This window comes from Marmota marmota, unplaced genomic scaffold (assembly GCF_001458135.2).
Source record: "Marmota marmota marmota unplaced genomic scaffold, marMar, whole genome shotgun sequence".
NCBI classification, from domain to species: Eukaryota; Metazoa; Chordata; class Mammalia; order Rodentia; family Sciuridae; genus Marmota; species Marmota marmota.
Genome location: NW_025999925.1, coordinates 2,918,640 through 2,932,580, shown reverse-complemented (window position 1 = coordinate 2,932,580; position 13,941 = coordinate 2,918,640). Strand labels below are relative to the sequence as shown.

General features: G+C 36.8%; 1 protein-coding gene across 2 annotated transcripts in view; it reads left to right on the top strand.

Moving 5' to 3' along the window:
• Arhgef28 (Rho guanine nucleotide exchange factor 28) overlaps positions 1 to 13,941 on the top strand; it is a 293,756-nt gene that overhangs the window by 32,871 nt on the left and 246,944 nt on the right. For both annotated transcript variants that reach the window (XM_048800140.1, XM_048800139.1), the window contains exon 2: positions 13,357 to 13,400. In XM_048800140.1, coding sequence (XP_048656097.1) covers positions 13,368 to 13,400 — 33 coding nt within the window. In that variant the 5' untranslated portion in view covers positions 13,357 to 13,367. The remainder of the gene's footprint in view (positions 1 to 13,356; positions 13,401 to 13,941) is intronic.

Here is a 13,941-nt window from a genome sequence, read left to right as displayed (position 1 = left end):
GGACATGGAACAGTTCTTCAGTGCCTAGGAGTACCCTGTGACAGGACACTGCACATCCCTGGCCACCACACTCTAGTGCTAGGACCTGTATTCTCCAGCACATTCAGCATCCTCATTTCTTTCTTCTCCTTGCAAATAGACACAGGTTTGCACTGCATTTGAACTGGTAGCTAGTAACTTTGTCACTTCCAAAGACCATGGCCCCTTCTGAGTCTTCATTCTTCTTAACCTTACTGCAGTCTGTTGTAAACACTAAGTGTTGTGTGTTATTATATTGAACTGTTATTTAGCTCTTGATTTTTGCTAACTGTACACGTGTTAGACTTGGCAATCTGTAAACCTCTCAAAGGCAGGATCTTATATATTCCTTTATGCCCATTGTAATATTAAGGATGACTTTAAAAAATAGATGCTTAATTTGTTTAAGATATTTTTATAACTCATTGCAACATTTAATACTTAATGGAAAAAGAAACTTCTTTTCCATTTTAATTTTAAATTCCAAATGCTGACTCTCACAAGTCTTTGTATATGATAGAAATCTATAGCAATGAATCTTAGTATGTGTAGTCAGGTTTGTGTAGGTCCAAGGAACCTATGGTTAGAGGTGAATTTCAATCACAATTACAATTTTTAAGCTTACGTTTCACCAGTGAAACCATTGGATCCCTAGTCCTCAAACTTCCTCCTTTATAAGACACCATGATCCCTTTCTTGGTGTTGGCTTTTTTGATGGCTTTAGCTCAAAGCTCTTTCCTGTCCCTGAGCTCCTACAGCATTTACCATGTAGCCTGGTTATTCCAAGTTCTTACCTCCTGGCTGCTACTTCACCTGCCCTTATCACACGAGGGGGCCAGAAATTGCTCACATCAAGGAGCCTATGAGCACTGGTCAATTCTCATCCTGATTTGCTTCATTTACGTCACCATGTTTGCTGCCTTCTCTCTCTTTTGGATCTGTCTCCTTTCTTAGATTTTGTCATATTATACTTCTAAATTTTTATCATAGCAATAGAGTGAGATGGTTGGGAAGGAAGGATTTGGAGCAGACTGGTTTAAATCCTGGTTCCAAGTTTTCTTTCATATGTGGAAGCTAGAGAGGAAAAAGGAAATGACAGGTGTGGTGGTGTTGGGGAGGAATTGCATGAAAAATCAAGGGAGATCAGTAGAACAGAGGAAGGGGACCAGGGGGTGGGAGGAGGGGAGGGAAGGGGAGAGGTGCTGGGGAGGGCTATTGGTCCAGGTATATTGTTATATTGTGTGCATGTATGAATATATAACAACACATTCTACTATTATGCACGACTGTAATGTATCAGTAAAAAAGAAAACCATATATTAAAAATAAATCCTGGTTCTGCCACTTATTAGCTGTGTAACCTTGGACAAAGTGCTTAGCCTCTCTGGGTTAATATCAGCATTTTTCTACATGGTTTAATATCAGATGAATTAAAAAGCACTCAGATTATGCCCAGTGCAATGAACATGCTAAAGAAATGTCAGCTCTGATTGCTATTTCATGGATGGTTCTTTCTTGATGTCTTTGTAAACTCCTCTTCCTCAAATTTTCTCTTGGACTTCTCCAAGTTTCTAAGATAAGCTTTTCTGTATTTCCAATTACCCACCTCTTCAATCATGTTATTTATTCCCAATAGTGTCAACGTTTGTACCATATAATCAAAATCTTGTTCTCCAGTCCAGACCTCTCTTTCTGGAGCTCCAGATTTTTGTTTTCAACCCACCCTGGGCACCATCATCTCATCTCACTTCCTTCCTCTAATAATGTTTCATTATTTATCTATTTCTCTTGTCTGCTTTTCTTTACACTCTCCTTATTTTGGTTGATGGCACCACCCACCTAGTTTCCCATACTGGGAGGGAAGGAGTCATCTTAGATTCCTCCTGGTCCTCATGCCTACATCTAGTCTAACACCAAGGCTTGTCAGTTTTATACCTTATGTATTTCTTGGCTTTACCTTTGCCCTTCCTATGGCATTGCTTTCAATCAGCTCTCATGCATGATGCACCTGAAGGATAGCTGTGGTCTCTTCTCTGGTTGCCCTGACTGTAGTCTCTGTCCCCTTTGTCCAGCACTTGCGGCCACTGTGATCTCTTTAACACCCAATTTGCATCACAGCCTCCCTGCTTAAAAAGCTACTTACATCATTTAGTATGACATATCATTGGGGTGTGGGAAAAGTTTCCATCTCCTTTCTATCACCATCCCATACACACATTCTTCAGCAGGCCTGGAGATCTCTGTAGCATCATGAACAGATCTTTTATGCTTCCATGGAGCTGTGTCTGTTTCTTCCAATTGAACTGTTCTCCTGTTTCTCGGCTTAATTGGCAACAATACCATCTACCTCAATGATTCTCAACAGGAGCCACTGTTGGCGTTTGGGGTGGGACAGTCCTTTGTGCAGGATTGATCTGACGTGAAAGGATGCTTAGCATACTTGGTTCCTGGGCGTTGAATGCTAATAGCAGCTCCCTTCCTCTTCCTCTTCCCTCACCCCACCAACCCCAGTCACTATGACAAGCATAGAAGCTGCCTACCCCCATTTCCCAACCCCTTTCTGGGTAGGATGTCCCTAGTTAAAAACCAGTGGGTTCTTTAAAACTCAGCTGAGGCTTCATCTACTTGGGAAGCTGTACCTCCGACCTCTGCAGCTGCTGATACAGTTGAGCATTTCTGCCTCCCGGTCCTCGCTGATCTCCAGCACATTTTGTATTTTCATCATTTCCTTCTTTCTCTCATTGGGCGGGCAGTTCCTCTAGTACAGGTTTTATCTTTGCATCCCTAGGATCTAGTATATAATAGGCACCCAGTAAATATTTGTAAAGCAAGTGAATGTTTATGTTATCCTTGGTATACATCTATTCCTTCAGGTCATTATTTATCTATTTCACATCTGTGTATCCTTCCTTTTCATGTAGTTTTAAAGGGACTTAAATGAAGAAACTTTAACGCCATTTTTTTTTAAAAAAAACAAAACCTGTGGGTAGCATTGGCTATGTTGAGCTAAATTAAACTTTAGAGACTTAGTCATATTTCTAAGGTTAAATCTCAATTCTTTAGATCTTTGCATAAAAGTCATATTTCTAAATGTTAAAGTATTATTCTACTCTCTTTCTGGAGCTCTTTATCTAGGTCTTGTACTTTTGTCCACTTATTTTATAGTTTAGAATTGGATATAATAATTAGCTATGCCAATTTAACAATACCTTATTTTTTAACATTTATTTTTTTAGTTGTAGGGGGACACAATATTTTTTTTTTAAATTTTTTATGTGGTGCTGAGGATTGAGCCCATTGACTTACACATGCTAGGCAAACACTCTACCACTGAGCCACAACTCCAGCCCAAACAATACCTTAATTTTAATCAACTCAAGAAAGTAATTTTCCATCCCTGTAAAAACTATATAAAGCCTGGGTGGGGAAAGGAGGTAGGTTTTGAGTTCTGGAAGAGAAATCACATTCTTCTGGTTGAGAAGCCGCTTCTATGGAACTGTATAGTTTGTAACCTTTTGGGGGTTGGCATTTTTTTGCATAGCAAAATTTTCTGAAGTTTTATTCATGTTATTATATGTATCTGCAGTTTGCTCTTTTTTATTGATTAATATATAGTCACCCTTGTTATCTGTGGGGATTGGTCCCAGAAATCCCCATGGGTACCAAATCCAAGGATGCTCAAGTTCTTTATTTAAAATGGTGGTATTTTTGTATAGCCTATGCACATGCTTCCATATGCTCCAGATCATCCCTTGATTACTTATACTTGACTAACATAATACAAGTGCTATGTAAATAGTTGTTATATTCGTGTTATTAAGGGAATAGTGCCAAGACAAAAATCTGTACATGTTCAACACAGATGCACTCATCCTAGGCCTCGCTACATTTCCAATCTGCAGTTGGAGAAACCCATGAATGTGGAATGAGGGCCCACTGTACACTACTGTGATATGGACGTTTTTCTGTAGTATGTGTTTACATACCAGGATTTAACCTTCAACCTGTTGAAGCACAGCTTGATAGATTCTAGCTTTTGGTTATTACAAATAAGGCTGCTGTTAATGTTTACATCCAGTTTTTTATGTGAATATAAGTTTTTATTTCTCTGGAGGGAAAATAGCCACTAGCACAATTACTGGCATGAATTGTGTATTTAGTTTCTAAGGAACAAACTTCTCCAGAGGGGCTGTATCATTTTGCATTCCCACTAGCAGTGTGTGAATTTCCAGTACATCCACATCCCCTTTGGCAGGTGGAAGTGTCACTTTTTTTTAACCATGATGAATGATATGTATTGATAGCTATGATTTTAATTTGCCTCTCCCAAATAGCTAATGATTTGAACATCTACCCATGTATTTATTTGCCATCCTTATGTCCTCTTGTTCAAAACATCTGTTCTAAATTTTGTCAGTTTTTCTAATTGGGCTGTTGGAGGGTTCTTTGTTGAATATGTGGTTTGTAAACATTTTCTTCTAGACTGTAACATGTCCTTTCATTCTCCTCACATGGCCTCTTACAGAGCATAAATTTTTAATTTTGTTGTCTAACATGATTAAAAAATGGTTCTTAGCTTTTTTTCAGGTGTAGTGATCCCTTAAGAATCTGATGAAAACTAGAAACTTGTTATGAAAATTCACTTGCACAAAATTTTCTGTCTCATTTCATAGAGCTCATGGGCTCTCTCAAGCCCTCCATGGACTATAATTTATGATCTCATGGCTGAAGTAATATTGTATTAATTTCTAGTAATCCCAGATAGGACTCCAGGAGAGTGGAGTTCTATCTGGGTTTACTTCCCCTTGTCAAAGTGAGAAGTGGGAAGCCCTGCAGTTTACAAAATAAGAGCAAGTTGAGCATGCTTCTTACCAGGCTAGGGCCCACTCAAGTGCCCTTTTCTCAGTAATACATTCCTTGGTCTGTCTGGGAGATGTTGCCAAGTTGCTACTCTATATTTTTGTAGACTGAACAGCACCACAAAAAAACACAATCTTTCTTACATTGGATTCAAACATTTAGGCATCAGAAATGAATGAACTTTGGAACTTTCATACCTACCAGTTCAGTTTTATTATCCAGGACTCTCTTGTTTGTGTGATTTATTATTTTTCTTAATCTAACTTTATAAAAATGGTTATAAAAGTAAGACAACAAAAATAAGGTATTGGTGAAGAATCATGGGTCTGCTAAATTTGATATGGTCATTCACTATGCCCAAGCATAGAATCCTCAATACAAGCTGGGCTGTCACTGAACTTGGGAATGTATTCCATTATGAGAGGAAAGCAAAAGGGAAGCACATGGGAACGCTGGAATATATGCTGTAAATTCTGATTAACAGGTGGTGTGTAATTAGGAGTGTCATTGTTAGATGGCTGGCACAATACCCTTGTTCCCTATCAGTTTGTTCTCTTTCGTCACAGATGCAGCCTGTGTCTTTTAAGGATGGGTTGGATATAAACATAGACTCTGCATCTGCATTCATGTCTGTCCCAATGCTGAGCACATTCCATTTAGAGAATTCCTCTCTCCCTTCATGCTTGCCTTCCTCTACCCCATTCTGCCATTTCAGTTGCCCCCCTCCTTCCTCTCTCTGGCTTCTCCTGGATGTAGACCTTATCATCCCAACCAGACTGTGAACCCAAGCGATGATAGCTGTAGCATGCGATATATTTTAATACCTCTCCCAAGCAGCCTACATGGTGCTTTGCACAGAGTACATGACTGTGAATTGACTTTTGGATATCAAGGAGGGACTTTAGAGATCTATTTCTAATGAACAAATAGTCACTTTGATAGGTTGTATCTTGTCCAAGATACTTGAATGGTAATTGAGCTTTGCACTGCCTATGAACAATACATGAAACAGACTCACAGCAGAAGTAAAATTGTAAAGAAGATGTTCAATAAATTTGGAAAAAGCCTTTTTAAAAGGCTTAGTGATAATCACTTTGTCTATGTGCAAATATATCCTGAGAAATACAAATGAGTGTGACAGGCTTGGCAGAACATTTTGTTAGCGGCCAACTCATGCTCCCTCTTTGTACTTTATAAACATCCTTTAATTTAGGCTGCACCATTTCAGACTGACTAGCTCCCCTTCTTCCTCCCCACTACTCAGCCTTCATTACTCAGAATTAATGAGATCCTGTTGAATAGTTAGTAGTGTTTCCTTTCTAATCTTTAGACATCTCTTCATTGAGTTTACCAAATAATTCAACATTTTTCACTCAAAGCTGCTTAGGATTGCATAATTCAGATAGATATCTCTGGTCTGAATCAGGTATATAGATATCATTGGCTATTCAGTGGTAGGTTTATTTCTAAAATGCTCTTTCTCTCTCTCTTTGCTGATTTCCATTGTGTTGGCATCAAAGGGTTTTACTGAGACTTGGCCTTATCTCCCAGTTATGTGTTGTGTCTGAATAACAGCTCCAACATTTCTAAATATGTGACATTAGGCATGTTGGAATTTTCAATTCTGTGCTAATTCTAAGAACGAACAGAAAGTGAATTGTGTGTGTGTGTGTGTATGCGCGCTCGCGTATGCACATATGTGTGCATGCAATTAATTGGGGAAGGAGATTGGGAATTTTTCCTATAAACCATAACATCTATGCTGCCACATTTTAAAATAATAATAACAACAATAATAATTTTTATTATTATTGGTACTGGGGATCCAACCCAGGGCCTCAAACATGCAAGGCAAGAGCTCTAATCCTGAGTTACACCCCCAGCATGCATTACATATGATTTTCAAAGCACAATTGTGACAGTAATTTTTACTCAAGAGCTTCCATTTCCTCATGGTGGGGAGAGGTACTCTTATTCCTTTAATAATGAAATTATTATATTTGAAGCTCCTGTCTTCTCATGATTTCCCCCCCTCTTTTTCACTTGTTAATGGGTCTCTGCCACATTCTCATGGATCAATAACTTCATGTATAGTTTAGTCAGTTCTTCAATAACACTATTCCCAACTTTGCAAAAATTTTATGCTTTAAAAAACATTTCCAGTTTTATTTTAAACTGATTTGTATTTTATTTACATCAGTTGGTCACCATACCAAGACCAAAGCAAACAAACAAGAGAAAACAAACTACAAAACAATTTGTTTCTCTATAAGGATGTAATAGCTGGTAGATAGATGCTAGAATTAATTGGAGGAATGGGGCAGTGTATGAATGGGGAGGGCATTGCTTATCTGGAGCTTAATTTTATAAATGACCAATTCATTTTAAAAAAATAATCTTAAGTTTCTTTCACTTCTTATGTAACTTTGTAATAGGAGGGAATTAAAGGTAATATTCGTGCAACAAGGGCTTCCTATGTATTTTGTTCAAGGCTGCTGTGAGGATTTTTGATGGCACTTATGGAATATTTAGCATATGACTGAATCATCTTTAGGTTTCCAAAAGGTAATTATTAATGATGATAAGTATTCTTTGGGTATCACCTACTAAATGGTTTTATAAAAGTCATGTAAGAGAGTATTAGTATGTTCAAAGACCAAATTCAATATGTCTTAGAATATTTCATTTAGATGCACAAACATGGAAACCCAAAATTTCATAAAGTCAAGAATTGATTTTTTTCTTATAAGTTGAATGTTAAATTTGCTTTGCTCTTTAAAACAAATCAGCCTGTTTAAAAGGCTCTGATATTTTTCTTTAGAGATATCTAGCTGTCACAGGTATTAGAATATTATATATTCCTTATAATGTATGCCTAAAATATGCATCTCGATATTCTTTTCATAAGATGTTTTTCTTCTTTAGGGAAAAAACTTAAAAACTGTGGTAGCCTACTAAGGCCCAAATCATTCCCTAATATCTGCCAGCAAGACTTTGCAAATATTTTGGCATTTACTTTTCCAAGAAATATTTTTGGAAAATGTAGTGCAATTCTTTTAGAAGTGCTTGAGTGTGAAAAACTTAGAATCACAGGTGAAAAAGTCAAGCATTAGGAAATAAAATGAAGCACAGAGGATGACATTTATACAGTGGAAAAACTAGACCTTATGAAGAACTTAGGCAGTTGAAACTTGCCTGGCAAACACAAATTTGTTTGATTATTAAACTTTAGGTAAAGGAGACACAGCATAGTTCAGCTATACAACTGTGCAAGGGAACATAGAACTTACTGCACTTTACTGTGTAGGAATCAGTTTGGGGAAAACCATATGAGAATATAAATACTTAAAATATTCAATTTGAGGTTTATATTTATGTTGGTATATTATATATTTTCCCCAAATTATTTTTTTCTACAACTCATCTAGGAAATTCTGATAGGAGTTTTTTTTTTCCTAAAATGTCTTAAAATTTAAGAAAGACAACAAACGGCAAAGTACTCCCACATTTGCTATGTAAATGGCATTTAAAATTTTGTCATTTCCAATTTTCATTAAAATTCTGCAAAATTGGTATTATTTTGATAGGGTTTTTAGAAGGATTGGGACTGGGGTTGAAGACGTGCACTACTTCTATTCGAATTTATGTATCAAGAGTGAAATATCTTTTTCAGCCATGAAACATTTTAAAACCAATTTCAAAGTAAAAAGAGTAATAAGAACCAGACATTTAAGTTGAAGTGTTACAAAGTTTTAGAATGACTAAACCAACATTAAAAAAAAATAATGGCACATATTTTAGTTTTTTTTTTCCCTAGGGTAAAAAAACCCGCACACAATACTTGCTGCTCAGAATGGTTTTTAAATTTCTATACTGAAAATGGCAAAGGCAGAGTACACAGGAATAATAAGATATGAGTTATTAAATATAAGGCATTATTGGCCCTGGATGGTTCACTTTTGGGCTGAGATCATGTTACAATTCAAATGTTACAATTTGTGCTGACTGACAAAACTCTGGAGAAACCAGATTCTTCTTCAAGCTGTGCCATGTTGGAATTTGCATGAGACTCCAGTTCACATGTGCCTTCTCACCATGTAAATAGAGAACTAGTTCCTGGAGCTTGCTACACTCCATAGGTCATGCTTAATTCTTCTAAAGGAAGAGAACAGTACCCATGGCCTGAGGAGGAGGGGAAAAGGACTACTTTTTAGGAGCAGATCTTCAAAACGTTGTTGCCATGTTCCCTCATTAAATAAGCAAACAAACACGTATCTCATTTAATGTATTTATAAACCATATTAGCCTAACAGTGTGTATTCCAAAGCATACACAAAGTGGAAAAATTATGAATATCAAACATGACAGTAATTTTTTTCTATTAATAAACACTTTTTGTTTTCTAATATGTAAAATATATAAAATGCCAGTGATAGTAATATGATGAATACTTGCCATTATTTTTGTAAACTTTGGTTTAATCATTTTAATACTCTGTAAGAGTCCCACTTGAATGTCTGGTTCTCATTACTGTTTACTCTGAAGTTGGTTTTAAAATGTTTTATGGCTGAAGAGGATACTTCACTTGGATGCATGGATTCTAGTAGACATGCTTTTCTGGCTGCACACACAAATTTATAAGGGACTTATGTTTCAATTGTATTTACCTTTTATGCAAAAGTTTCTTGTTCAGATGTAGCTGGTAAATAAATTCTCATCTTCTCTGATGGCAACCCATCCTTCTGCAAACTAATTAGAAGTTGTTGCATTAAGGAAAGAAAAAAAATGCTTGAAATGTTCCCTTTGGAACATTTAAAAAAATAGACTAGAAAGCTCTTTTTCCAACAATTTACAGAATGCAGATGTGAGGGCTACCAGAGGTGGCAAACTTAAAAAAGTTATTGCAACAAAATCACATAACAACGAACATGTGTGCAATTACTCTATTTCAAAATGTTCTAACTGTGGCATGCAACATTTATAATCTTTTGAAATGCATTTTCTTTTTCATTTATTAAAATATCACTCCCTTCTTGAAGGGACAGTCTATTTATCTGGAAAAAAAGCATGTTCTTTAAAAAGCACCTGATATAAACAGTCACTTTCCATCTCAGAAATCTTAGCAAGTTTGGAATTTTTCTATTTTTATAAGAGAAAATTATGTAGTATGTGTTTAAGTTTGACAACTTAAAAAGAATCTTTTGCCACAACATGATCAAAGTACCTCAAGGTAGTAAAAATTTTTATAATTACATCCTATCTCATTACAGAAATGGTCACTATGTAACCGCAATGAAGCTCTTATTTCTGTAGTTAACCATATTGACTGGCTAGCATCCTGCTGATTTCCGTGTGTTTTTGTCTTCAATGTATTCATTGCAATATCTTGCCTATGACTGACAAAGTGAATGAATCTCATGTGTAATGCTTTTAAAACTTCTTATCAGAGTAGCTGCCTTATTAGTGGTTATACTTACAGTTTTCCTATAGGACATTATTATTAATTAAGAAGCATCTTCTTACCAAAAACATTTTTTGTTATACTTTATAATCAGACAAAATCTAGCAAATTCTATAAGCTGAGTTGTGGGAAACATCTCTACTCTTATCTAAGTGTATAGAAAACGTCACACACAATTTAATTTGCTGAATATAGTTGTTTCTTAAAATATCTAGCAGAGTCTAGAACAGTTTTACTCAGAGAGGAATGCATTTTTTTGTTTAATTTTTGTGTATTATTTATGTCATTTAAAAATCACTGTAGTTACTATGGTAATGCATTTATTTTCCTACTAAGTAACAATATTAAAAAAAGTCTTCTAGTTTTATCATTGGTGAAATTTTGCAAAGGATTGGAATTGAATATGGCATGACTGTAAACAGAAGAAAAAATTGCTACTAAATCTTGAGGTGCAGCAGATATTTAGAGTGGGGGTCATTCATAGTCAATGTTAGTGGATATAGATTCATATTTTAAATGCTTTCTTGATAAGTTAGAATTTGAGGTTATCAACTTATCAGTGCTCTTGGGTTAGTCATTTTTATTTCATAGTGTGTTTGGCAAACAATTCATACTGGGAATTCATATTAGGAATATTTTATCATATTCTTGTTAGGTTATCTTTATTTTGAAGTTTCTTTCCCAACCTCTTGAAGCCATTGGTGTGGTCTGTAAAGTGAGTTCATTAGAAGTCGGTGATTATCATTCAGAAGCCCATTTAAGTGGGTCCATCACGCCTCCCCAGGGCATGACATGTTGGAAACTGTCATCAAGCCCTTGACCTTGTGTGAACCTCTGTTGCCCGTCAAGATGACTCATGGAACATAGCTTGTGACGTTAGAGGCTACCATGCCAGTATGCGTATGAAGTATTAGTAAAACTCAATATAAGTGGTTTCAGACAAAATAAATAGAAAGAGAGCTTTTCCTATTTTCTTCCTTGCAAGTGCATCCTCTGGGAATTGCTATACTAAATGCCATGTGTCTGCCTTCTTAAGTCAAGTCCCCAAAGTACTGCAGTGGGACTGTGGCCTGGGACCCAGAGAACCTGGGCTTCAAAGTCGGGGAACAGGCAGGAATGTGACTGGAGTGGGGAGCCGCAGTGAAGAGGCAGCGAGTCCCCTATGTGTGGTGCTCAGAATCCTCATGGAGCCTGCCCTTCACTTTGTCCTGATCTCTTTGCTGTTGTTTCTTTGCCTGAAACTTCGTGAGGGCTGGACCACTTTGTGGTCACCTGACCCATAGTTGTCGTTCAATGAGCGATGCCACATCTTTTTTGTTTTGTTTTATTTTTTTCTAATCAGGAAGCCAGTTTCTGGCTGTTATTCAAAACTTATTTTTAGTTTTTAATTGTGGCCAAATAAACATAACAATTTACCATCTGAACCATTTTTCGGTGAACAGTTCAATAGTGTTAAGTACATTCATGTTATTGTGCAACAATTGCCATTGTTTATCACAAGAACACTTCTCCTAGTGCAGAAAACTAAAACTCCATATCCATTAAAATCCATTAAATAATAAAGTCTCCCTTCCCTCCTGGTAACCACCATTCGACGTCCAGTTTCTGAGTCTGACTGTATTTTTGATACTTCATACAACTGGAATCATGCAGTATTTGTTCTGTCTGTCTCCTTCACTTAGGATGATGTTAAGCTTCATCTACACTATGAATAATATTCCACTGTACATATAGTCTACATTTTGCTTATAGATGTCTGTCCATAGACACTGTGTGCTAATTTTAAAAGGGCAGCACCTGCAGAGGCAGATGTAGGGCACACAACCAGCAAAGAAGTTGGTTAGCTTGACAGTGAACTGCATGCCTCCACTGTGATCCTGTGGCTGGAATCTCTAGTATCTGTGAAAGAGAGGAAACTAGAACTGTGTTGTTACTATGTCTTCTGCTTCATCTGCATAGAAGTGGATCTGACTTCCATGTGGCCTATGAGTCAAACGATGAACTAAGGCAAAACTTTCAAGGCGCTTCTGTTCCCTTCCTTGGCTTTCTGAAATATTCATATTCTGGGAGCAGCCGGTGGCATAATGCCTGAGGTCATAGGTTTTCCTTATGTGGGGAAAATATTATGAAGGAATAAAAGTGGAGTAGAGATATATGTGTATATATTTAAATTAAAATTATTTCTATGTTGCTTCATAAATATTACATGTACTATAATGAACTTACTGTGTTTTTTATTGTGGTGAAACTTGGATAAGTTTACCATCTGAACCACTTTTGAGTGTACAATTCCAAACTGTTGTGCAACCACCATCACGGTGCATCTGCAAGACATTTTAATCTTCCCAAATGGAAACTCTGCATCCATTGAACAATAAGCCAAGCTCCTGCCAACCTCCATTCTGCCTTCCATCTCTATGAATTTGCCTGTACAAATGGAATTAGGTGTATTTGTTCTCTTGTGATTGGCTTATTTCACTTAGTATAACATCCATGTTGTCAGAATTTTATTCCTTTTTAAGGCTGAATAATATCCCATGGCATATGTATGCCACATTTTGATCATCCATTTTTCAGTTGATGACATTAGGGTTGTTTCTCCTGGGGCTATGGTGAACTGTGCTGCTATGAACATGGGTGTCAAATATCTAGGTCCCCGCTTTCAATTCTTTTGGTACTTCATACAACTTAGAGGTAAAATTATGGTATCATATGCTTATTGTATGTTTACTTTTTTGAGGAAAAGTCATACTGTCTTCCAAGGGAAAATATATGGATAGCATCTCATTCCTTTCTTCTCTCTCTCTGTCTCATATCCTGGGGAATCAAATTCAGGGCCTCCCACTGAGCTAAACCCCTCACTTTTTCTCTCTTCTTTCATAATGTCTCTGCAGTTTTCCAATGAATTTACTCCTCCCTCCAGGATTTGATAACTGAACAGTGGGGCCACAGGGAGCTCTGCTGACTGGTTACATGGGGCCTCCTGCGATAACAGCTCTTGTTTGTTGTCATTGCAGATGCAGAAGCCATGGAGTTGAGCTGCAGTGAAGTACCTCTTTATGTAAGTCCCTAAGCTTTGGGCTTCAGGTCCAAGTGGCCCTTTCTTCATTCAGAACCATGTGACTGAAGTGGAGAGAAATGTTTTACTTGCTATTGAGTTGGGCTTTTTAAAAACAACACATTGAGCATTACTGTCTACTTCAAGTATTTGCATGGAGCCTTTTAAAACTGGTTGGCTCCTGTTTCTAAAGTCTGTGTTTTAGTTAGATTTCCTTCATAGTAATTTTTTTTTAACTGTATGGTTTCTGGATTCAGAAGCACTCAGTTCATGTAATGGGTGATTTTTGAGAACATTATTTTATGATAAGAGTAAAAAATGTTTCTGTGTGTGTCTTTTGGGGAATGGTTTGGTGATAATTGTGTCAGCTAAAATTATGAAATAGAAATTCAAATGGCAAAGTTCTGGGACATGTACAGAATCAATAGGGGGCTGTGGGGCAGAGATGCCTAGTGAAATTCTTAGTTAGACATTTCTTCTGGGTAGAAGGAGGATTCTGTTTTTGAGAACAGTTCCTGGGTACAACAGGGAAGTGAACTGATTT